At 39.9% G+C, this 27,175-nt stretch overlaps 2 protein-coding genes across 4 annotated transcripts in view; one reads left to right on the top strand and one right to left on the bottom strand.

Annotated features, from left to right (window-relative positions):
* The window catches only part of ECM2 (extracellular matrix protein 2), a 67,044-nt gene extending 49,378 nt beyond the window's left edge, over positions 1–17,666 (bottom strand). The window contains exon 1 of the mRNA XM_028494138.2: positions 17,205–17,666. The gene's annotated coding sequence lies outside the window, so the exon portion shown is untranslated. The remainder of the gene's footprint in view (positions 1–17,204) is intronic.
* The window catches only part of CENPP (centromere protein P), a 242,670-nt gene that overhangs the window by 209,044 nt on the left and 6,451 nt on the right, over positions 1–27,175 (top strand). Inside the window, exon 6 of one of the 3 annotated variants that reach the window (XM_007111296.4) lies at positions 14,916–15,029. The exons of the other annotated variants lie outside the window; for them this stretch is intronic. Within the exon in view, the coding sequence (XP_007111358.1) occupies positions 14,916–15,029 (114 nt within the window). The remainder of the gene's footprint in view (positions 1–14,915; positions 15,030–27,175) is intronic. 3 annotated transcript variants of the gene reach the window in all.

Raw genomic sequence — 27,175 nt, forward strand, 5'->3', positions numbered from 1 at the left:
AACCACAAATCAAATATCTTTAATAGATATACACACAAATAAATAAAAGGAATCCAAACACAACACTAAAGAATGTTATCAAATCACAAGAGAACAAAACAGGAAAGGAAAAAAAAGCCTACAAAAACAAATCCAAAACAATTAACGAAATGGCAATAAGAACATATTAATAATTACCTTATGTAAACTGATTAAGTGTTCCAACCAAAAGACATAGACTGGTTGAAAGGATTCGAAAACAAGATCCATATACGTGCTGTCCACAAGAAACCCACTTCACATCTAGAGACACATACAGGCTGAAAGTAAGGAGATGGAGAAAGGTATTCCATGCAGATGGAAATCAAAAGAAAGTTGATGTAGCAATACTAGTATCAGACAAAATAGACTTTAAAATAAAGACTGTTACAAGAGACAAAGAAGGACACTACATAATGTTCAAGGGATCAATCCAAGGAGATATAACAATTGTAAATATATATGCACCCAACATAGGAGAGCACTTCAGTATATAAGGCAAATGTTAACAGACATAAAAGGAGAAATCAACAGTAACACAATAATAGTGGGGGACTTTAACACCCCACTTTCATCAATGGACAGATCATCCAGACAGAAGATCAGTAAGGAAACTCAGGCCTTGAATGACATGTTGGACCAGATGGACTTAATTGATATTTATAGAGCATCCCATCCAAAAGCAGCAGATTACACATTCTTCTCAAGTGCACATGCAACATTCTCCAGGAGAGATCACATGCTGGGCCACACAGCAAGCCTTGGTAAATTTAAGAAAATTGAAATCATGTCAAGCATCTTTTCCAACCACAACTCTATGAGATTAGAAATCAACTATAAGAAAATAACTGAAAAAACATAAAGCGTGGAGGCTAAACAATATGCTACTAAACAACCAATGGATCACTGAGGAAATCAAAAAATAACCTAGCAACAAATGAAAACGAAAGCACAATGATCTATGGGATGTGGCAAAAGCAGTTCTGAGGGAAGTTTATAGCAATACAGTCTTACTTCAGGAAACAAGAAAAGTCACAAATAAACAACCTAGCCTTATGCCCAAAGCAATGAGAGAAAGAAGAACAAACAAAACCCAAAGTTAGTAGAAGGAAAGAAATCACAAAGATCAGAGCAGAAATAAATGAAATATAAACAAAGAAAACAGTAGAAAAGATCAATGAAACTAAATGCTGGTTCTTCGAAATGATAAACAAAATTGATAAACCTTTAGCCAGACTCATCAGAAAAAAGGGAGAGGGCTCAAGTCAATAAAATTAGAAATGAAAAAGGATAAGTTACAGTGGACAACACAGAAATACAAAGGATCATAAGAGACAACTACAAGCAACTATATGCCAAAAGAATGGACAACCTGGAAGAAATGGACAAGTTCTTAGAAACGTACAATCTCCCAAGACTGAATCAAGAAGAAATAGAAAATATGAACAGACCAGTCACAAGTACTGAAGTTGAAACTGTGATTTAAAAACTCCCAACAGGGACTTCCCTGGTGGTCCAGTGGTTAAGACTTCATGCTTCCACTGCAGGGGGCTCAGGTTCGATCCCTAGTCAGGGAACTAAGATCCCGCATGCTGTGCAGTGCAACAACAACAACAAAAACTCCCAGCCAACAAAAGTCCAGGACCACATGGCTTCACAGGCGAATTCTATCAAACATTAGAGAAGAGTTAACACCTATCCTTCTGAAACTATTCCCAAAAAATCACAGAGGAAGGAATACTCCCAAACTTATTCTATGAGGCCACCATCACTGTGATACCAAAACCAGACAAAGATACCGCAAAAAAAAAAGAAAATTACAGGCCAATATCACTGATGAACATAGTCACAAAAATCCTCAACAAAATACTAGCAATCTGAATCCAGCAGTACATTAAAAGGATAATACACCATGATCAAGTGGGATTTATCCCAGGAATACATGGACTCGATGATACCATTTTAATGCTAAGGTTCCATGTGTCTTTGATTCTGCCTTCTTAAGATGGCATTGTCAGACCACAGGGACCATAGAGGTCCACCCGTCTCTGGGAACTTCCCTCACTCCCTGAGCAGAGTTTGATCAGAGGCCATTTTTAGGAAAACAGGTGACATGGACAGAGGCAAGTTCTAGGTCAGATTCTCTGTCCATGGGTCCTCCAGTCTAATAATTCTGCATCCCTCCTTTGAACTCCCATATCTCTAGAACAGACCCTGCAACCCCATGCTGAGCATATCAGGCAGAGGACACATTGATGGGTTTCTCTGCATTACTTCTAGGTGTGGAGACAAACTCAAGTGAACAAATGATGCAACTTGAGGATGTTGGGGTGCTGAATCTTTTTTTATTTTAAGATTGTTATCTATTTTATTATTTATTTGGGGCTGCGTCGGGTCTTAGTTGCGGCATGTGGGATCCTCACTGAGGCATGCAGGATCTTTCGTTGTGGTGCACGGGCTTCTCTCTAGTTGTGGCATGTGGATTTTCTCTTCGCTAGTTGTGGCTCACAGGCTCCAGGGCGTGTGGGCTCTGTAGTTGTGCTGCGTGGGTTACAGAGCACGTGGGCTGTATAGTTTGCAGCACGTGGGCTCTGGTTGAGGCACGCAAGCTTAGTTGCCCCACGGCATGTGGGATCTTAGTTCCCTGACCAGGGATCGAACCTGCGTCCCCTGCATTGTAAGGTGGATTCTTTACCACTGAACCACCAGAGAAGTCCCTGCTGAGTCTTGATAAGAGGAAAAATCTAATGAATTCGTGCCGTTCCTTGTATTAAGATTTGAGTAAAGTGTAAGAGATTACATTTGATATAACAAGTGTTCCTAGGGCCCATCATTTCTTCATTTCATCTTCATTTGATTTCCTATTGTGCTGCAGGAACAATCATTTGGGGAGGCTGGAAAGGATGAAGGGATTGAGGCAAGAGTATGGATGAAGGTTCATATATGATATTACAAATGTGCAAAATTATAAATCAAGCTAGGAAATAGTTAACTCAATTATGTTGGGGCTCCATTCTCTTGCCCTGTCCAGCATCCTTTGTAACTACCTGGAAAGCTGAACTTCTCAGAATTTGCCTCCACAAGAATATGGTGGCTCAGGAAGGAGCAGGATGGTGACCATTTCCCTCCTACCCCATGCCATGTTCTGCCCCAAGTTTTGCCCTGCTTGTGTGGACACCCAGCCCATGCTTCCAAGTTCCTCCTCAACTGCATACAAGCAAACCCTTTGGGCCTAGGGTTGCTCACACTAGCAGCTGGGTGTGTCCTTAGGGTGATAGAGCCAGGGAAGAGGCCTGCATGGGCCCTGGAAGGTAAGCCACTAGGGCAGGAAACTCTGGGGTGTTAGGTGCATGCCCAGAGCATGATCTTGATGGGGAGGTGCTAGCTGTGAGAAAGCATGTGGCCCCCTTGCTTAGTGGGAAGGGGAGAGCCAGAGGATGACCAGTGTGGAGCCCATTTCAGAGACTCCAAAGATACCCTCTCACCCAGGTCTAAGTGTGGGACTAGGATTACAAACCAAGAAATGTCATGAGTGGGAACCATAGTTTTCAGAGAAGAAAATATTCTGAGTGGCGAAATCATATGGTAAGGACTTGGGTATAGTGGTTTCGTGATACACCACAATTCCCAAAAATGATGTCCTCTGTGATATCATATGTTTCTAAATGTACTTTGCTCTTGAGATAAGCAAAGTGCTACTGTAGTGTAATACAAATCAAGGAAACTATTCAGAAATAATCTGATTTCGGTACAAAAAGTACAGCAAATAAATGTGTGAGAAGCAAGTAGGTTCTCATACATGACTGAAGAGAGCATCTTCATAAACTTATCTGTGGATCAGGAGGAGACCTTTAATATTTGCCAGTCTGGTCTTGTGTATGAATTCACACCTCCCAGGTGTCCATTCTTTTGTATTCATGACCTAAGCCTAAATGACTCAACTGTCTCGAGAGTGTGACATTCATGCCCAGGTGTTCAATGATAGCAGTGACTGTGTCTCAATGGAATCTTGGTGTCCTTGAATCAGTAGCATGGCATTTTGCATAATCATAATTTGTTCTTCTTCACCTACTAATATATTCAGCTTCTGTAAGCCAGAAAGAACCTACTATATCCTGTCTGGCTGTCCTCAAACTGCCATCTATTTTATCTTCCCATTTTCTCCTTAATTTCTTAAAAGAATATCTACAGGAAATGCCTCCATGTATTCAACTTCCCATTTGTTCCTTAACAAATTCTGCTACTACTGCGATTCTGCTGTGGCATTTATGGTGGTTCTGAAAGTGTCCTCTCAAATGTCCAGTGGCCCCCAGAAGCTATCTAATCAGCCTTCTTTTTTTTTCTGTCATTTTCTTATTGATTGCCCTATTCTTGGAAGTCAGTCTGTTCTTACTTCTATCTTTCTTACTTTCTTTCTCATCATCTTTTACTGCCCTCACCCCACCCACTTACACATTGTAAACATTGATGTTCCCCATCCTCCATAGCCCTTTTCTCTATCTGTCCTTGTTCTCCCTCACGATCTTGTTCATCCATTAAGCAAACATAAACGAGCAGTAATCACATTGCTTTAACATATACCAGTGAGCTACAGATCTATTCTAAGCTCTAAACTGTTTCCTGAGCTTTATATGCAAATTGCCAACTTCCATTTGTTCAACTTGGCTTAGATCTCTCCCACATATTGCATCAGCACATCCAGAAGAACAAGATGTACTATCTACCCTCCAAAACTTGTTATTCCTCCTGTATTCCTTATTTTAGATAACTCATGGAAATACAGAAATGCAAGATTTACCTAATTACTGGTTTTACCGCTCAGAGGGGTTTTAAATTTTGATTTTGTCTCTGCTTTTTATAGATGTTTATTTAAGTTTAGGCTTGAAAGGAGATGTGAGTTTATATCATGTCCCTATAGCCAGGATATTGTTTTGCTTACCCAAACTAACCTGTTTTAACACTTGTAATATTCTGACAAGAGTTCAAGAGAGTTTAGGTTAAATTTTGTAGAGGAGAAATTTTGTGCAAAGAAAATCACATTTGGTATTTATGGTTTAATTTCCATTCTTAAAAACTACAGTAAGTCATTTTTTGCCATAAGAGTGTTCATTCAAAGCTAAAAATATAATGCATGTTATTATAACACTTAGCTAGTTTTGTAGAGTTGCAAAATAACCTAGGAATAGACATTTTAGTATGTGCATTGGCAGAGTCAGGTCCTCGCCTGTTCCTATACATGATGGGGATAGAAGAGAAACAAAGGAACCAGCAGCATTAACTAGTTCCACTGTGTGCCAGATGCCTAGTTCTCTGCTGGACACGGTGCTCAATAAATCCTTCAACCCAATGCTGTACCTTGTTATCCTCCACTTTACAGAGGAAGAAAGCTGAAGTATTACAGAGGCTAAATGAGGAAACTAAAGCTTCACAGAGTTAAATGATTTGCCTGACTTGCTGAGAAATGGGAGAACTAAGAGTGACTTCAAGTTAGTCTGATTTCTTTCTTTCCACAACAGTCAAGCTAGAGTCACTTTACAGCTCGCCCCTCCAGTGCTCTTTCCCCCAGCAGAAATGGAAGGATTGGTAGAACTATGTTCTGCAGCCCACATCAGCAGAAACTGACTCTCATCACCATTATGGCTCCACACACCCATAAAGCCATAGGAGTCAGACGCCTTCGAGATGAAAAACAGATTGCCTGAGTGTTTGGAGAGCAGACGTGGTAAACGTCACTTCAGAGGCATCAGGGCCAGAATTGATCTTGGCCTCTTGCCTCCCAGGGAGGACTGGGTGAGTCACATCCTTCTCTGGGACTAGGTTCTTATCTTTAAAAAAGTCCCCTGTTGACAACTCAGGTGTTTCTCTCTGGCGTTCTGGATATGGCGTTCCCACTTTGGGATGAGTCACCGCAGACACAGCCTCCAGAACTGCTCTTTTCCTATAATTTTCCTCCTGCAAACTCTGAAACCCATGCTTAGCGTGAGGTTTGTGAGACAATTACACATATGGTAGTTTTAACATTTGTTGGGAAAGGGATTCTTTTCTACTGATACACTGTCTGAAGGAGATGGCTATAAATCAGAGTAACCACAATATTTACAAAGGTATTTAGTGGAAAAGAAGACTTTGGCAAGCGGTTAAGCAATCACTCATGGGGGATAAAGTGAAGCTTGCTTGAGGTTTAATAAATCAAAACAGTGTGTTTGTCCATGGCCTCATTTTTTCCCCATTACTGGTGGGTGATCTCATCTTTTTCATTTCCATTAGAATCTTTCAGCATCCAAGAGTAGGAAAAAATTAATGTTAACTTCATTTATTATGTTGTATTTCCATTTTTAAACAGAAATTTAATTTTACTTCTGCCAGATTTGTGAATGCAGTTTTCAAACTCTTCTAAGATTTGTGGAATTTTTATGAATAGTATTCTGGAAATTACTGACTTTTTTATGTATGTACAAAGATATCGTTTTTGAATTAAGTTCTTTTCTCAATTTGCCCAGATGGAACTCTGGTCGTAAAAAGAATAAAACTAAACCCCTCCCTGCAAATTATAGCAGAATACTAAATTTAGAAATTGCTAGAAAATGTAAAGAAGACTAAAATTATCCATGGTCATACCCTGTTGAGATAACTAATGCATAAATAATAGTATTTTTAAGTACAATGCTCATCTTTACCCTGCATTTCTGCCAGAGTGAAGAGTTTGAGTGTTGCCACTCACAGGCACATATGTAAATAACCTCTGCCTTGCCACAGTGGGGTAATTAACAACAATTTTTTATTGTTTTAAAAACTCAAGTCTCAGAGATATGGGGACATATGTATATGTATAACTGATTCACTTTGTTATAAAGCAGAAACTAACACACCATTGTAAAGCAATTATACTCCAATAAAGATGTTAAAAAAAAAAAAACCTCAAGCCTCCACTTTCTGATAGCCTGCTCTTTTCTGCAGTCCCTAACTTCGGTATCATCTTTTCCAGGAAACTCTCTCACGGTCCACAGTTCAGCCATTGCACGCTGGCTGTACTACTTTGCCAGCACTGATTACACTCTGCTTTGTATTATAAATAGTGGTTTCCATATGTTTTCCCCAAATGTATATAAATTCCTTGAGGACTTACACGTATGTGTGCCGGTGATTAAGTCATTCAACAAGTTTTTTTTACTGAGTGCATCTTGAGCTCACTGCTGAAATCTATAACGATAAATAAGGTTGACAAAGTTCTTACTTACAGTCAATTAGTCAGTTCTTACTACTAAGGGATCAGACAAATGGCTGCCTTGGTATTAAACAGTATGATCACTTCTGTGGCTGGGTTGTGGGGTGTTATTGGAAATATGCAGGAGATACCCATCTGGAGCTGTCAGAGCAGTTTTTAGCAACATTCAGCACAGATGATTCCCCCCGTCTTTCCAACACTCATATCTCTTGGTTTTTACAGCCCAGCTCCTTTGCCTCACTTAGTAATCTCCTTTGCTGATTCCTCCTCTTCATCGACTTGATCTCAGGCCTGAAACCTCTTCTCTAGCTATAATTTCTCTCCAGGTGAGTTTGATCATCTGTATTACCATCTGTATGCTGGAAATTTCTAGCTGCTTTCTTGACATATCTGTTTCAATGTCTAGGAGTCATCTCAAACCTAAGATTAAATATGACTATAGATATATTTAAACTGAAACTTAAAAGTTAAATAAGAGTTTGGATACAGAGGGATAAGGTAAGAGAGAATGTTCTAGCCAGAGAGGATAGCGTAGGAGAAAGGCCCGATGAAACTTGCTTCTTTTGGGAAGCGAAAGTGATTGTGAGGTGTGGAGGACTGAGTGCAGGAGAGAAGCAGCCAGATCTCCACAGGCTCTAAAAGGGATGTTGGAGGTTTGGAGCTTTACCCAAAGGCCACAGGAGAGGAGCATAACCAGTTTGGCATTTTATCAGTAGATGGATAACTCTGTAGTTTGGCTTATGAAGTGAGTGGAAGGATCAAGTCTAGGGGCAGGGCTCCATTTAAGAAACGATTACAATAATTCAAGAGAGGGAGAAGATTTCTCTGTGAGGGTAGGGGGGATTTCAAGACCTAATTAGAGGATGTTTTGCCAATGTTCGCTTCTAGGAGTTTTATGGTCTCTTTTTTTTTTTTTTTTTGGCTGTGCTGCATGGCATCTGTTTTGGTTACTGTAGCTTCGTAGTATTGTCTGAAGTCTAGGAGGGTTATGCCTCCAACTTTGTTCTTTTTCCTCAGGATTGCTTTGGCAATTCTGGGTCTTTTATGGTGCAGAGTCCTAAACACTGGACCACCAGGGAATTCCTGGTGTCATGTCTTACGTTTAAGTCTTTAAGCCATTTTGAGTTTATTTTTGTGCATGGTGTGAAGGTGTGTTATAACTTCATTGATTTACATGCAGCTGTCCAACTTTCCCAGCACCACTTGTTGAAGAGACTGTCTTTTTCCCATTTTATATTCTTGCCACCTTTGTTGAAGACTAATTGACCATAGGTGTGTGGGTTTATTTCTGGACTCTCTATTCTGTTCCATTGATCCATGTGTCTGTTTTTGTGCCAATACGACTGTTTTGGTTACTGTAGCTTCGTAGTATTGTCTGAAGTCTAGGAGGGTTATGCCTCCAACTTTGTTCTTTTTCCTCAGGATTGCTTTGGCAATTCTGGGTCTTTTATGGTTCCATATAAATTTGAGGATTATTTGTTCTAGCTCTGTGAAAAATGTCATGGGTAATTTGATAGGGATCACATTAAATCTATAGATTACTTTGGGTAGAATGGCCATTTTAACTATATTAAGTCTTCCAATTCAGGAGCATGGGATATCTTTCCATTTCTTTGAATCATCTTCAGTTTCCTTTATAATGTTTTATAGTTCTCAGCATATAAGTCTTTCACCTCCTTGGTCAGGTTTATTCCTAAGTGATTTTTTTTTTTGATGCGATTTTAAAAGGGATTGTTTTATTTCTTTTTCTTGTCTGATTGCTGTGGCTAGGACTTCCAATACTATGTTGAATAGAAGTGGTGAGATTGGGCATCCTTGTCTTGTTCCAGATTTTAGTGGGAAGGCTTTCAGCTTTTCACTGTTCACTATTTTGTTGGCTGTGGGTTTGTCATAAATAGCTTTTGTTATGTTGAGATATGTTCCCTCTGTATCCACTTTGGTAAGATTTTTTTATCATGTATGGATGTTGAATTTTATCAGATGCTTTTTCTGCATCAATTGAGATGATCATGTGTTTTTTTTTCTTTTCTTTTGTTGATATGGTGTATTGCATTGATTGATTTGCATATATTGAACCATCCTCGTGACCCTGGGATGAATCCAACTTGATTGTAGTGTATGATCTTTTTTATGTATTGTTGGATTCAGTTTGCTAATATTTCGTTGGGAATTTTTGCATCTATATTCATTAGAGATATTGGCTTGTAATTTTCTTTTTGGTAGCATCTTTGATTTTGGTATCTGGGTGATGCATTCTCTGACATAAATCATAGCAATGTTTTCTTAGGTCAGTCTCCCAAGGCAATAGAAATAAAAGCAAAAATAAACAAATGAGACTTAAACTTATAAGCTTTTGCACAGCAAAGGAAACCATAAACAAAATGAAAAGATGATGTACGGACTGGGAGAAAATATTTGCAAACGATGTAATGCACAAGGGCTTAATTTTCAAAATCTACAATCAGCTCATACAACTCAATAGCAAAAAAACAAACAACCCAGTCAAAAAATGGGCAGAAGACCTAAATAGACATTTCTCCAAAGAAGACATACAGATGGCCAAGAGGCACATGAAAAGATGCTCAACATTGCTAATAATTAGAGAAATGCAAATCAAAGTTACAATGAGGTATCACCTCACACCAGTCAGAATGGCCATCACTAAAAAGTCTACAAATAACAAATGCTGGAGAGGGTGTGGAGAAAAGGGAACCCTCCCCTACACTGTTGGTGGGAATGTAAATTGGTGCAGCCACTATGGAAAACAGTATGGAGGTTCTTACAAAACTAAAAATAGAGTTACCATATGATCCGGCAATCCCACTCCTGGGCACATAAATGAAGCAAACTTTAATTTGAAAAGATACATGCACCCCAGTATTCATAGCAGCACTATTTACAGTAGCCAAGACATGGAAGCAACCTAAATGTCCATCAACAGATGAATGGATAAAGAAGATGTAGTGTATATATATATATACACACATACACACACACACACAGACACACACAGAATACTACTCAGCCATAAAAAAAGAATGAAATAATGCCATTTACAGCAACATGGATGGACCTAGAGATTATCATAGTAAGTGAAGTAATTCAGAAAGAGATAGACAAATACCATATGATATCACTTAAATGTGGAATCTAAAAAACTCTTTTTTTTTACATCTTTATTGGAGTATAATTTCTTTACAATAATGTGTTAGTTTCTGCTTTATAACAAAGTGAATCAACTATACATATACATATATCCCCGTATCTCCTCTTTCTTGTGTCTCCCTCCCATCCTCCCTATCCCACCCCACTAGGTGGTCACAAAGCCCCGAGTTGATCTCCCTGTGCTATGTGGCTGCTTCCCACTAGCTATCTATTTTACATTTGGTAGTGTATATATGTCCATGCCACTCTCTCACTTTGTCCAGCTTACCCTTCCCCTTCCCCGTGTCCTCAAGTCCATTCTCTACATCTGCGTCTTTATTCCTCTCCTGCCTCTAGGTTCTTGAGAACCTTTTTTTTTTTTTTTTTTTTTTTTTTTTAGATTCCATGTATATGTGTTAGCATACAGTAATTGTTTTTCTTTCTGACTTACTTCACTCTGTATGACAGACTCTAGGTCCATCCACCTCACTACAAATAACTCAATTTCGGTTTTTTTTATGGCTGAGTAATATGATTCAGATGAACTTATTTACAAAACAGAAACAGACTCACAGACATAGAAAACAAAATTATGGTTACCAAGAGGGAAAGGGGAGGGATAAGTTGGGAGTTTGGGATTAGCAGATACTAACTAGTATATATAAAATAGATAAACAACAAGATCCTACTGTATAGCACAGGGAACTATATTCAGTATCCTGTAATAAACCATAATGGAAAAGAATATGAAAAAGAATATATATTTTTTATATATATATTTATATACCCATTTATTTATAATAAAGGCTTTATCCAGGACTTTGGGCAAGGTTTACAAGAATTACAGGAACTAAGAGAAGAGAATTTTCAAACTCTTTCCAAAATAAGCACTTTTACACATTGTCGATAGAAATATAAATTGATAGATTTTTTTTTATATAGGTCATTTTATCAGCCTTTACTCAACATTAAGCCATTCTGCTTCTACAAATGTACAAAAATATCTTAGAAGAATATTCATTGTAGTATATAAAATAGTGAAAAATTACAAAGAACCTAAAGGATTATCAATAGACAATTGGTTAAGTTACAATATATTGTATATCTATACAATGCCTTGCCTTATTGCCTTAAAAATAACAAAGTAGATTTGTGTTTACTGATATGGGATATATCTTGGTACATTAAATGGCAAATGCAATCATAAGTAATTTATATGGCAAGCGTGTTTTATTGAGGATTTGGTATATCCCAGGCAGTATTTGTAAAGAACTCCAAAAACCGATAGGGAAAAATGGGCAAGCAATTTGAACAGACTGATCCCAAAATTCAAATGGCCAATAAATGCATGTAAATGTTCAACTCCACTAGTCAAATGAGGGAAAATCTATTTTAAATCACCATCAGATACCATTGCACAACCACCAAAATGATTAATAGTAAAAAGACTGGTAGTACCAATTGTTAGAATATGGAACAATAGCTATTTTTATATACTGATGTTTGATGGTAAATTGGTACCAACACTTTGATATTATCTATAAAAGCTGAAGATACACATACTCCTAGGTATATATTCGAAAGAAATATGTGCACATGTATATACAGAAACATGCATAAAAATGTCACAGTAGTGATCAGTTTGCAATATATACATATATCAAATCATGGTACACCTTAAGCTAATACAGTCTTATATGTCAATTATATCTCGATAAAACTTGGAAAAAATAAAAGTGAAAGTCATACAAGTAGAAACTGAGAGAATTTACCTCTAACAGATGTTCATGTTAGAATTAAAGGATATTCTTCAGGCAGAGGAAAAATGATCTAAGAAGGTTTGAGATGTAAGAAGCAATAGGAGCAAAGAATATGGTAAATACAGCAAACAGTGACCATATAATAAAGTCATAATAATGTTAAGTGAAGTCTTTTTTTTTTTTAAGCTAGATTCAAAAGTACAAGTGTGACTGAAATTAGAACGCTGTAAAGTCCTTTGTTCGTGAGGAGGATTGAGACATGGATTAATTTGGACTTTGATGAATATGCATGATAAAATATCTAAGGTAACCATTTGACATACAGAAATAGAGCATGTGACATCCCAACTAATATATGGGAAAAAGCAAAATTTTAAAAAGCTAATCAAAAAGAGGCAAACATAAAAAATTTTTAAATAAAATTTAAAAAGTCAATTGTGGTGGAACTCCCAACTATGGCAGAATGAAGAGGTCACTGAATCTTCTCCATAGGAAAATAAATGTAAAGCTGGAAAAATTGTTTAAAAAGAACTGTTTCAGGACTGAGGAGATTGACCAAAGGCAAAGAACAAATAATTCAGAGCTTGATTCTGCCTCTATTTTAATATCTATGTTCACTCATGATGACCTAGATAGTCTTTCTGCAAAAATATCTCCCTCATCCATCCCACACTCTTTATTGTCACTAATGGAATTGAAATGACCATTTTGTTTGTAAATACATTTTGATTGCAAGTAATAGAAACTTCAAATAAGCCTAAGTACAACATGGGTGTATTGAAAGGACACTGAGAATACCCTCTTATTGAAGGGCATTAGGGATTCCCAAGGGCCTGGGACCAGGAATGAGGTCACCCTCATGGTCCACGCAGTCCTCACGGACTCTCATCTTGCTTTCTTTTTCTGAGTTAAATCATCTCTACCATTTTCTGTATGTTCACTTCATTCTCCTCTCAGTAGGTCTTGCATTCTGCAGGACAGCTCCCACTGTGTTGACAGGCATGTGGCCAATGGCCCATCTCAAAGAACCCAAGCCTATTTACCTTCAGTTCAAGCAACTTCCCAGATTGGCGGTATGGCCCTCAATTTCAGATTTTTCCAGAAAACCTGATTTAACCAGCTTGGATCATGTGTTCACCCCTGGTCCTATCAACTATGATCTCTAGGGCAAGTGCAGGTCATAAAAGCTTGGCTGGGTGTTGGTGATATAATATAGTACAGAGTTAAACATATTTAACAAAAGTATTTTCACATAGACTATCCCAGATAAAGCTTTTGTAAGAAAGAGAAAAGTTATTAAAATTTAATATAACTTTCTTCAATCAGCATGTATTTATCTTTACTTCCTGAAGAGAACATCTTTATACTGTTGGAGTGCTCTATTGTGTAGCCTAAGGCAAGCTTTTTGCCTATTAATCTGTCAGTAAATATTTACTGATTATTTCTTTTTAGTTTGTTTCATTTACAACAATACTTATAAGTGATTATTGAGATTTTTTTAAAAATTTATTTTTGTCTGCGTTGGGTCTTTGTTGCTGCGTGCAGGCCTTCTCTAGTTGTGGCGAGCAGGGGCTACTCTTCATTGAGGTGTGTGGGCTTCTCACTGCAGTGGCTTTTCTTGTTGCTGAGCACGGGCTCTAGGTGTGCAGGCTTCAGTAGTTGCAGCATGCGGGCTCAGTAGTTGTGGCATGCGGGCCCTAGAGCGCAGGCTCAGTAGTGGTGTTGCACAGGCTTAGTTGCTCTGCAGCATGTGGGATCTTCCCGGACCAGGGATCGAACCCGTGTCCCCTGCATTGGTAGGCTACCGGGGAAGTCCCGATTATTGAGATTTTATATAATTTTTAGCTCTTTCTCATGAGAATTGTCCTTTAATTATTATATACAATGTTCAAGGACTGTGGTTGCTTTGTTTAATTTTTTCTGAATATATACTTAAATTACTGAGAGGTTTTTTTTTTTCTTTTTTAGAGGTGGTTAAAAACCATTTGTTATAACACACAAAAAGCAAATTCCTCTCTGGTTAAGAGTTGTTTTGCTTTTAAACTGACGAATTTCAAGCAGGCTTTAGTGAAACAAACAATATTTTCACTATAAAATCACCAGCACGATTGCAGGAGGAGACATGCCATCATCTATTTATGTTGGTATGCCATTTGATATCTGTAATTCAGAACAGTGAAAGTAAATTTTAACTGCTTTCATGCTGAAAATAGCTTATTTATGTCTTTGGAGGGGAGAATTAGCAATGATCAAGCACTTAGCAGTGACCATGTTTTCTGTCTACAATTCGATGACTCTCCTAAGTTCAGTTTATTTATTTATTTAATACAATTTTTAAAGTTTACTTTCCATTTACAGTTATTATAAAATATTGGCTATATTCCCTGTATTATACAATACATCCTTGAGCCTATCTTACACCCAAAATTTGTACCACCCACTCCACCACCCCTATATTACCCTTCTCCCCATGCCCCCACTGTTAACCACTCATTTGTTCTCTGTATCTTTTTTGAGTCTGCTTCTTTTTTGTTATATTCACTAGCTTGTTGTATTTTTTAGATTCCACATATAAGTAATATCATATAGTATTTATCTTTCTCTGTCTGACTTCTTTCAGTTAGTGTAATGCCCTCCAAGTCCATCCATCTTAGTTCAGTTTCTTGAGCCATCACAAACCCTATGCAAGCATTATGCTCCATGTCAGATAGGAATCAAAGACTGAATCAAACCACTGTAATTAATCCTGCTTCCTCATATTTTCTCAGGGACTCTTCCTCACCACTCCACTGCCCCCCGCCCCCAGTACCAACTTGGCTCATTTCATGACTGTCATCCACAGCTGGACACTAGCTGCCCTTCCCTCCCAGAATCCTCATTATGTGAGTAATAAATCTCTTCACACCCTACTGCAATGTGTGGAACCATCAATGTTGACATCTGACCCCAAGTTTGGTGAGGGGTGTCCATCACGTTCTGTGGAATGGTCTCAACACCATACTTAGAGTATGTAGCAATGAGTGCCTGGTAGAACATGGTGGTAGAGGGTGGACATCAGTTGTCTGGTGCCCAACACCTTCCCTTCCTTCTTCTGAAAGCACTCCCTTCCTTTGAGGAACTTTTCCCTCATAGGCTGACACACCCTTGAAAATTATTCACAGTGGAATACTACACAGTCATTAAAAAGAACACAGCAACTCTATCTTCACAGGAAAAGCTCTTCAGTACACATTGTTGAGGGAAGAAAAGAAATGCAAAAACAATATGGTGTAGTATGATTGTATTTATTAAATTTTCTCTATTGAGGTATTTTTAATTGAGGTGTAACTTTCCTATTTGCTGTGGGTCCATAGAGATCTGTAACATGAGAAGAGATCTGCAAGATACTCATCCCGGGAGAGAGGGGTGGAGACTAGAATTGGGCTTATATCAAAGTAGAGTTTAACTTAGCTTTAACCATTTAATTTTTATAGTGAGAATGCATTTTTTAATTACTCATATAATTAAAGAGAAATGAAAATGTGATATTTCTCACCAAAAAGAAAGCAAGAGGAGACTTAAAGAAATACGGCAGGGACTTCCCTGGTGGTCCAGTGGTTAAGACTCCACACTCCCACTGCAGGGGGCACAGGTTTGATCCCTCATGCCTCGTGGCATGGCCCAAAAAAAAAAAAAAGGAAATGTGGCAGGCTGAGATGACCATATGTACCCTCCCCTGCCATTTTAATCTTACAGAAATTCTGGATTAAGTACAACATGTTTTAAGTACATAGTCAAGCTCAAAAGAAAGAAGTAAAAATGTCCTGAGAGACAGAAATAAGGAGAAAAATCAAAGCGAGAGCAGGAGCTGGTGTTGGCCAGCCCACAGCATCTCAGAGCAGATCTGGGCCCTGGGTCAGAGATGGAGGACAGCCTGGGCTGCATCAGATGCTAGGGTGGATCCTCCTTCCAGAGCTTGGAGCCTCAGAGACTTCCGTCAGTTGAAAGGAAGAGGAAAAACCGCCAGCCACCCCAAAGGAGCTGCAGGGAACTTGGCAGGTGGAGAAACTCACCTCTTCAGATCCCTGACATAGATATATACAGGGTCTCAGTTTACCTTGCCTACGTGTGGGCTAGGTAGAAGCCCAAATCTGGAAAGGAATATAAATTGTAGATACAGGGACTCCTCCAGGCTCTGAGAGAAGCCACCCTGAAACTTCCCTGGAGGGAAATTCTCACACATACATAACTGTCACAGACAAAAATGACCCCAGATGAAGCAAGTGCACATTAAAAAACTATACATTAATTGGGACTTCCCTGGTGGTCCAGTGGTTAAGAATCCACCTTCCAATGCAGGGGATGCGGGTTTGATACCTGGTCGGGGAACTAAGATCCCACATGCCGCGGGGCAACTAAGCCCGTGAACCACAACTACTGAGCCCACGCGCTCTGGAGCCCGCGCACCACAATTAAAGAGCCCACGTGCCGCAACTACAGAGCCTGCGTGCCATGACTAGAGAGAAGCCCACACGCCGCATCGAAGAGCCTGGGCACCCCAACAAAAAATCCTGCGTGCTGCAGCTAAGACACAACACAGCCCATAAATAAATAAATAAATAGATAAATAAATATTTTTTAAAAAATTATACATTAATTGTATAAAACAAACTTCTGTTAAGTGAGAATTATAGAACAATCTGGACAAAAACTACAAAGTACAAGGTTTAAGATATCAAAGTAATAACTAAACAAATAGATCTAATTTAAAATATAGGACAATTTTTTTTACAAAAGTCTATTGGAAAAAGAAACAAATTGACTCTAAATTTTTTAAATGTGATTAGAATTTTTAAAATTTAGAAACCAGTGGATAAATCAAACAACACGTCAAATATTACTAAAGAGAACATTAGAAGATTTATTTGAAGAAATCACCCAAAGAACGGAAAAATAATTAGATGGAAAATAAATGAGTTCAGTTAAGAAGCATGGAATTAGGTGGTTCAGCGTAATCTAATAAGAGTTCCAGACAGAGAGAATGAAATAGATGCTATATTTAAAGAGAAGAATGTTACCTTGTCAGATATCCTCAGTTGTTTGTCCCAGTGCAGAAAGATTTGAATGACAGGATTCTGTGTGAAAAGAAGGACTAGGTTTAAAGGAACAATTATAACTTTACTTTGTACGTGAATATATCATCTCAGAATTTATAAAGGACATTTAAAAAGGAGGAAAAAGGGAACTGTCAAACTGTTTTACAAAGTGGCTGTGCCACTTTACATCTCACCAACAATGTCTGAGGTTTCCACTTTCCCCATTCTCACCAACACTTGCTACTGTCTGTCTTTTTTATAATAGATACTCTAGTGGATCTGAAGTGGTTCTGTATGGTTTTAAGATAGATTTCAAACTAAGCATCCTGCAGATCTGTTTTTCACACTGAACTATTTTACTTCAGCTATTTATGATAGTTCAAATTGTTGTTGAATGCCTTTCTAAACTACCTTATCTTGCAAAGTCTAGTTGTAATTTAAATAGAAAATAACCATATGTTCGCATTTCCTGACTCTATTAGTCTTTATCCAATCTTTGATTACAGTGTTTTTAACATGTTTAAAATAGTGTATTTTTCTGATAAACACGAACTGCACAGTATCACCATCACTGCCCACCCCACCCCCCAAAAGAAAAGGCTGATTATATTTTTTGCCTCAAGAACTTGAAGATTGGTTACTTCGGAAAAGCATGTTCGAGGTAATCACCTTCCTCTTGTAATTAATTAAATGGTTTCAGACATTCATAACCATGTTTGCATAAATCAGGGTCTTCAGGCCAGTCATTTAGGAGCATCCTACCAGAACATCATCACTTTCACATACAAAGGTGTGGGCAGAAAAGCCCATATATTTGCAAGTGCTCTTGGAAGAAACAAGAGGGCCCTGCTTAAGCAAGTTCACTAATAGTGTGTCAGTGGAGGCATGCTTCAGCAAAGGGCTTTCAACTCCTCTAGTTCTGTTAGTATAACAAATTGTTAACCACTTGTTTTAAGATTTTTTTTCAAGCTCAAACTTTGGTTTCTTCTCTGTATGTTTTCTTCTTTATAAGAGGCAGTAAACTACATCTGGTTAGTATTCAGTGCTTATGTCACTTGTAAATAAAGAACCCTCTTTCTGTTACAAATGTGTAAATGCTCTGCTTTCAGCTTTTGATATTTAAAACAGCATGGAATATGTGTTTGTGTGAGGCTAAAGTATGACCTTTAGGAAATTAGAATCTGTCCTTTGGCTATTTTATCTTTAAAAAAAAGCTTGACTCTGTTGGCCCACATCCTGTTTCCATTTTCTCTTATTGCTGGGTGCATAATCCACATTGGACAGTTGTGCGAGCCTCTGGGGTCCTGGGGCCCGAGTTCCCCTCCAGCCCTTCAACACAATGTCTCTCTATTCCCAAATAAAGCTAAAGTTTGTGCAGGCCTTTTCCATTTCTTTGGTCAGCCTCAGCCTCTGGAAATTAGTATGTTTCTTCAAATATTATTTAAATGTACAAGTTAGCTGAACTTTAATAGAAGGAGATTAGGAAAGATAAGTAGAAAGCTTATAAACATTCAAACAAATGTCTTTACAAGTAAAATTTTCATGTAACAAAAATTTCTAAGCTGCAGCTTTTGGCCCTTTTTTATTTCAAATGTGATTCAACTAATTCCAGTTGAACAAAATCATGTGACCATATTTTCAGAAAAGAGAAGTGTTAAACAATTGCATTTCTATGTAAATGAGCCAAGAGGGAGTTAACAGTAAGATCTCCATATTTTCAGACAACTTTAAGCATTTCCACACATTGAAATACCCAGAGGGTGGGAATGCACTGAAAACATTATCCAGAGCACACATAAAAGTAATAAAAATTTACTGTGCATAAGATAAGACCTTCAAGAAAAAAAAAAAAATCCAGAAAATACTTATCAAAAGATGTGCCTTTGGGGACTTCCCTGGTGGTCCAGTGGTTAAGACTCCGAGCTTCCACTGCAGGGGGCGCGGGCTCAATCCCTGGTCAGGTAACTAAGGTCCCACATGCTGCGCAGCAACCAAAAAAAACAAAAAGATGTGCCCTTGGCTATTAATCGTGACCCAAGAAAAGGTATATTGACTGCTTCCCAAAACAGTATTTCAGATACCTCTACATCAAGAAAGGCTTGCAGATTGCTAGTCTTAATTTAGGAAGATCAGGTAAAAGAAAATAGATTTTATGTTCTTTGTCCCAAATCCTGGAATATCTGTACACAATATTTCATGCATTTATGGTCACTGCTCTTCAGGACAGACATGACAGAGTTGGAAAAGATGCAAAAGAGACAGCAAAGTAATCTTGATGGCTACAGAGCTTCCAGATGAAGAAAAGAACAAAGCATTCTCCACGCTGGATGACAGTGGCAGAGGGGAGGCATTCGCGTATTTACTTGTTTAATGTCTGTCTTCTCCACTAGATCGTATGCTTCATGGGCTCAGGGATGCTGTCTTTTGTATTTTAACTTTTTGTTGAAGTATATAGACACAGAAAAGGGCACACATCATAAATATACAGTTGGATAATTTCTTATAAAATTATAGAACCACCGGCCAGAAGAGGAAGCAGAGCAAGAGCAGCCCCCAGAGCCCCTGTGCTCCCTTCTGTCATTTCTTCCACAGCACCAGGGCCAGAGCCCACCCACCTGCCACAGGACTCTACAGGACAGAGTTGGCACCTGTCGCTGCATATGGTGTCCATATGAGGTCCGTCCATGTGGAGTATAACTGGTGATCATTCACCTCATTGCCATGTAGCCTTCCGTCCTGTGGATAAGCCACAAAGCATTCACCCAGTATTCTGTTCCTGGGCCCTTTCAGGTCCTGGCAGTTGTAAATAGTGCTGCTGTGTGCATGTCTTTTGGTGACACATGTACATGTTTATGTTGGGTAGAGTTGCTGAATCTTAGGGTCGATGTATGTTCAGCTTTGAGGTGTTGCCAAACAGTTTTTCAGAGTAACTGTGCCCATTTATACTCTCACCAGCAGGGTGTGAGGGTTCCAGTTGCTCAATTCAGTTTCAACACTGGTTTTGTCAGTTGTTTGTAGCCATTCAGGTGTGTATGTTGTGGTATTCCACTGTGGTTTTTATTTATACTTTCCTGTTGCTCATTGTTATTTTGTTCACCAGGACATACCCAGCATTTAACAAAGTGCCCGTGGTTTTTATTAGAGCTCTTTCAATGCAAGTGACAGAGGATGGGACAGACTCTTAACTCACATTGGCTTAGCAAAAAAGGAATTTTAGGGACTTCCCTGGTGGTGCAGTGGTTAAGAATCCACCTGCCAATGCAGGGGACACAGGTTGAAGCCCTGGCCCAGGAAGATCCCACATGCTGTGGAGCAACTAAGCCCGTGCACCACAACTACTGAGCCTGTGCTCTAGAGCCCGTGAGCCACAACTATTGAGCTGGCGTGCCACAGCTACTGAAGCCCACGCACCTAGAGCCTGTGCTCCGCAACAAGAGAAGACACCACAATGAGAAGCCCAAGCACCACAACAAAGAGTAGCCCCCACTCGCTGCAACTAGAGAAAGCCAGTGCACAGCAGCAAAGACCCAACACAGCCATAAATAAATAAGTAAATAAATTTTGTTTTAAAAAAAAGGAAAGTTAGTCACTCCAGTAGTAGTAGAGGGCTGGAGTAGTTCAGACAATCAAAGAAAGGTTGCCTGCACTTGGGGATCACACCAAGATTAGAGGATTTTCCCTGCCCTTGTGAGGCCCTCATCTCTGCACGGTTCTCTGCTGGTTCTCTGTCAGGACAACACACGGGCCTCATACAGCCTGGAAGAGGCTGTCTGCTGAGCAACCCCTGTAGGAAAAGATTTTGTCCTCCCAGCATCTACCTGTCAGTTGGCCCAGGACACATCATATGCTGTTTGTGAGGAGCTGACAGTCTGTGATGGCCTGAGCCAATCCTGTGAACAGGGACAGGTCTGTTACCAGAGGAGGGGTAATAAGAAAGCTTGCCAGGCAAAGAAAAACAGGTCTGACAGTCCACAATAGCTCCACACAGTAGACACTCTGCAAATCATTTTGAGTGAATGAACTGGTCAATCCAAGTTCATCATGTGTGTAGGCCTCATCATGTATGAGAGGATGAACGTGAAATACTTTTACTTAAGAGGTCCTCTAGGGACTTCCCTGGTGGTCCAATGGGTAAGACTTCACGCTCCCAATGCAGAGGGCCCGGGTTTGATCCCTGGTCAGGAAACTAGATCCCACGTGCATGCCACAACTAAGAGTTCGCATGCCTCAACTAAGATCCGGAGCAGCCAAAATAAATAAATAAACAAACATTTAAAAAATAAAGAGGTCCTCTAGGAGAATAAAGCAGTTTCAGGACAAAAGGCAGCGATGAAATCCTTCTGCCCTCAATCAATTTAAGAGATATTCCATGCTGAAAATTTGAATTGTTACAGGATGCATTTTGCCAGTTCATGGATGGTCTGTAGAGAAATGCATAAATGAAAGCATTTTCCGTGTTTGCTACTCTCCTGTTACCTGTTTTGAGTCTCAAGTCAAGCCCAGGATCAGCTGGCCCCTTCCTAATGCCCAGTCCTGAAGGGGATGCTTATATCGTTTGTGGCCAGATGACAAGACGTGTGTTATTCTAAGACCCAAAAAACAACTATGCATTTTCTCTTGAGTCTTTAAGGGAAAAATGGGAGCCCCTTATTAAAAATAATAATAAGCAAAATACTTACACCCATGGCAGGATATAAGGAGGTGTATAGAGTAAGGATCTAGGTGAATTTTCCTATCTCTCACAAATGTCATGTGGGATCCTGGGTGGGAATCCTGAAAGAGAAAAAGGACATTAAGCAAAAACTAAGATAGCTGAATAAAGTATAGACTTTAGTTATAAAAGTGATGTCCCAAGATTTGTTCCTTAATTGTAACAAATATACCACACCAATATTAGATGTTAATGATATAGGAACTCTGTACTATCTTCCCAATTTTTCTTTCACTCTAAAACTGTTTTTAAAAAGTTTGTTTTTAGGGCTTCCCTGGTGGCGCAGTGGTTGAGAATCCGCCTGCCGATGCAGGGGACACGGGTTCGTGCCCCAGTCTGGGAAGATCCCACATGCTGCGGAGCGGCTGGGCCCGTGAGCCATGGACGCTGAGCCTGCGCGTCCCGAGCCTGTGCTCCGCAACGGGAGAGGCCACAACAGTGAGAGGCCCGCGTACCACAAAAAAAAAAAAAAAAGTTTGTTTTTAAAATAAAAATTCAGGGCTTCCCTGGTGGCGCAGTGGTTGAGAATCTGCCTGCTAATGCAGGGGACACGGGTTCGAGCCCTGGGTCTGGGAAGATCCCACATGCCACGGAGCAACTAGGCCCGTGAGCCACAACTACTGAGCCTGCGCATCTGGAGCCTGTGCTCAGCAACAAGAGAGGCCGCGATAGTGAGAGGCCTGCGCACCGCGATGAAGAGTGGTCCCCGCTTGCCACAATTAGAGAAAGCCCTCGCACAGAAACGAAGACCCAACACAGCAAAAATAAATAAAATTAATAAACTCCTACCCCCAACATCTTAAAAAAAATAAAATTAAAAAATAAAATAAAATAAAATAAAAATTCAGTAGAGGGGCTTGAAAGGAGCCCATGTATGAGGAGGGGGATGTTGGTCCCTGAAGCGTAAGCCTTATTGGTTTTAGGGTGAATTCACTCTGACCTCCCTCACTCTGATCAGCACTGAGCCGGACTGTGGGTCACCTGAAATTTGCTTCGAGAAAGGCATTGGGGTCAGGAGGCCAGCTCAGCTTGGCTTCTTTACTTTGGGCTTGGGGTCATTGGAGCAGCCTTGCAAGTCTCTGAGCCTTTATTTTCTTATTTTTAAAATGGGCATAATTTTATATCCCTGCCTCATAAAGTTATCCTGTGATTAAATATGTAAAGACCTGTCAAAGTTAGAAGTATTGTGCAAATAGAATAAATTATTATCGTCCTTTGGACTATTTTACAAAGGTTTGTTTTCCCTCTCACGTTTTAATTCTCTTGCCTAATATTCATTTTATTTTATTTTTCCTTAAACCATCAGGATTTGATGTAATACAAAATTTCAACCATTTATTTATTTATGGCTGCGTTGGGTCTTCGTTGCTGTGCGTGGGCTTTCTCTAGTTGTGGCGAGCGGGGGCTACTCTTCGTTGCGGTGCGCGGGCTTCTCATTGTGGTGGCTTCTCTTGTTGCAGAGCACGGGCTCTAGGTGAGTGGGCTTTAGTAGTTGCGGCACGCTGGCTCGGTAGTTGTGGCTCACGGGCTCTACAGCGCAGGCTGAGTAGTTGTGGCGCACGGGCTTAGTTACTCCGTGGCATGTGGGATCTTCCCAGACCAGGGCTCAAACCCGTGTCCCCTGCATTGGCAGGCGGATTCTTAACCACTGAGCCACCAGGGAAGCCCCCAAAATTTCAACCATTTAAAATTTTATTTACATAAATTATTTGTGCCCTATTTTATTTTGTCCCAGAGGTGGGGGGGGTCCTCTGTTTCTATGGACATGAGTTGACAATGGTTCATATATTTTCTTCCCATTTTTAAAAACTGAAGGCATTTTAACATAGGACTCTAGAATACAAGTTTGGTCATATATCATTAGCTCTATATATAAAATGTAATTTAAATATTATATAAACCTTCAATTGTATACCCAAACTATTCATCAAGTATGAGGGAAAATTGAAAATATAAACATGAAAGGCCTTGAAAATGGACAATTCAAACACACTGCCTTTGTTGGGCACCCTGCTAAAACCCTTCTGAAATGACAGTAGAGAGTGTTTTAAAAGACATAATGCACAAGGATGAAGAATAGGCCAGAGGAAGGCAGCAGTAACATACAGGAAGCAGATAACAGTGTGTTATTTGATGAGGACCAGAGAAAGCTGAGACCTAACCCTTGAAGGAAGTTGATTTGTTCTGTGGAAGCTCTGATAGAGGGACTATGGATAGGAGAAGAATTAGTAGAAAGTCTATATGAGAGTCAGTCCGTCCTCACCCTGACAGAAGGCCTGTGTGAAAAAGCTAGGAACCTCCAGAAAGCGCCTGGACTCTGCAACCTGACTCCTCTGGAGAGAAAACTGTGGACTTCTAATAAAAATAAGCACAGGGGTGTTCCCTGGTGGCCTAGTGGTTAGGATTCCAGGCTTTTACTGCCGTGGCCGGGGTTCACTCCCTAGCTGGGGAACTGAGATCCCACAAGCCACATGGTGCGGGCCACCCCCTCCCCCCCCAAAAAAAATAGACACGACAAGTTGCCTTCACTAGATCAGGAGCCCTTTACTGTTGGGGACTTAAGTCTTATACCACATGGAATATATGAACAAACCTGTAGGGGCTATTATGCTTCCCAACAAAAATGTTTCTGTTGCTACCATCAAAATCAGTTGCCAGCATGAATTAGGTTACAAGTTGATTGTAATCACACTTGACCTGTGTATTACAACTATATTTGAATTTAGAAATGTTAAATGGTAGAATTGTTTATGAGCTCAGGTTTTGGAATCCGATTGCCTTAGGTTTGAATCAGTTTACTAGTTGTGCAATCTTGAGCAAGTATCTTAATTTTTCAAGCCTCAGTTTCATTTATTTATTTATATTTTTTAATAAATTTATTTATTTACTTATTTTTTTTTGGCTGCGTTGGGTCTTCGTTGCTGCGTGCAGGCTTTCTCTAGTTGCAGTGAGTGGGGGCTACTCTCCATTGGGGTGCGCGGGCTTCTCATTGCATAGTGGCTTCTCTTGTTGGGGAGCATGGGCTCTAGGCGTGCAGACCTCAGTAGTTGTGGCTCGCGGGCTCTAGAGTGCAGACTCGGTAGTTGTTTTGCACGGGCTTAGTTGCTCCGCGGCATGTGGGATTTTCCCTGACCAGGGTTTGAAGCCATGTCCCCTGCATTGGCAAGCGGATTCTTAACCACTGTGCCACCAGGGAAGTCCCCTCAGTTTCATTTAAATGGGCATTATACCAATGGTTTCATATGACTGCTGTGAACATTTAATGAGCTAATGCATGTCAAGTGCATAGGGCCTGCAAATGTTAAGAGATCGATAAATTGTGTGTGGCAGTGTGGGTGTGTAATTTGTCTTTTGAAAAAGCAACTAAACACCTTAAAAACTCAAAAAGTCTGTGATTCTATGAAAAAATTTAAATTAGACCATAGTTACTTTAAATTATAATCAGTTTCAATGCTTTGGACATTACTTTGAGATTTGTGAAATAATGAGAGAGTTTTAACCTTAGTAATGATAAAATTGTCAGTGAATATCTGGAATATTACTTCCATCATCTGCTTGCATTTCATTATTTTGCTTGCATAATTACATATTAAAAACGTTATGAAGAGAAAGTTGTGAAATTACCTCTAAAGAGTTTCTAGCATTGATTATGTTTATATGTGTGTGTGTTCAGCTTCTTAATTATCATTTCTGACTATTTTAAAAGAAACCAACTTGGCTTGCCTTCTTAATTATCAGTCTAGGAGGGAACAGACTACATTTAAAAGCATACAATTGCTACCCAATTAGCTTAGAATGAAAAAAACAATCTTAAAAACAGAACTACTGTTTGGACTTGTATCCCCACCTGAAGTGATGTTTACTGTCTAGTAATCTTAATGGTGTTGAACTTTTAAGGGTACACTTGCCTTCAGATTGATTGCATGGTGTATGTTTCTTGGCTGTATATATGACTGATTTTGCTTGCCTAACCTTCCCCTTTCCATTCTAAACAGGGAAGTTATTGAAGGATTATATGTGTAAACTTTATTTCTTCCTAGGAATAGAGTGATTTTAGAGCCACAGAAGAAAGAAGGCTAGAGAATTCTGAGGGGTGGACCGAGGTGTTGGGGTGATCTGCTTGTTAATATGCATGTGCAGAAGGATTCCGAAGGGGCTATGGTGTGTGCGTGTGTCACACCAACCTGTCTTACCAAGCTCTTTCCCCTGAGAGGGCCTGGATGCACTGAAGCCCCAGGAGCAATGAGCCCAGGTCTTAGCTCCTTGGAGAAACACTGATACCTGTTGAATAAATTAGGGTCAGTACTGATACAAAATAAATAAATAAGGGAGAAGTAAAAGCTCGTTCTTCTGGTGGAAATCTTCTCGTCAATGTGGAAGGAATGATGGAGACAGATTGTCACCCTTTGGCAACCCTCGTGGTTGACTCAGCTGTGAGGCAGCAGCAGGCCCAGGCTGATGAGTGGACATCTGACTGAGGAGCCAGACAGTGGCCTGGTCTCATGATGTCCCCTTGGAAAATACCAGTTACAGAGGGAAAAGGGTGACTTTTGGGTCACCTGAAAAGCACAGCAGCATTTCTGTGGCACTCCCAATGTAGCATCATGAGGCGACGTCAGACCTGGACTGAGGCCCATCTGCAGCCCAAGAGGTCTCACTCTCCAAACCGCCAAGACTTGAAGCAGGGACAGACTGGAGATTGGGGGTGGGGGCAGGGGCTGTGATGGGCACAGAGGGGAGCTGAGGACATCTGAAATTTTCTGGTTGGAATGTTATGTTTTGGTAAAGCAGGAAAATGGCCCCATTGGGGGAAATGCCCACTGAGTGTCCAGGGGTGACAGGTATCTTATCTACTGCTCGCTCTAGAAACGGATGACTGACTGTGGGTGTAATGGTTGTGGGTGAGCCTGCAGGGAGATAACAGAGGGTCCCACCCAGGAAGAATGGCCTCAGAGCCCCCAAAACCGTACACTTGTTCACTCCATAACATCATTATGTGACATCTGTGATGATATAGATGTAAAATGTGTGTAAAGAAACTGCACCTGGACAGGAATAAAGACGCAGACATAGAGAATGGACTTGAGGACACAGGGAGGGGGAAGGGTAAGCTGGGACGAAGTGAGAGAGTGGCATGGACATATATACACTACCAAATGTAAAATAGATAGCTAGTGGGAAGCCCCCGCATAGCACAGGGAGATGAGCTCGGTGCTTTGTGACCACCTAGAGGGGTGGGATA

Source organism: Physeter macrocephalus, chromosome 9 (genome assembly GCF_002837175.3).
Source record: "Physeter macrocephalus isolate SW-GA chromosome 9, ASM283717v5, whole genome shotgun sequence".
NCBI lineage: Eukaryota > Metazoa > Chordata > Mammalia > Artiodactyla > Physeteridae > Physeter > Physeter macrocephalus.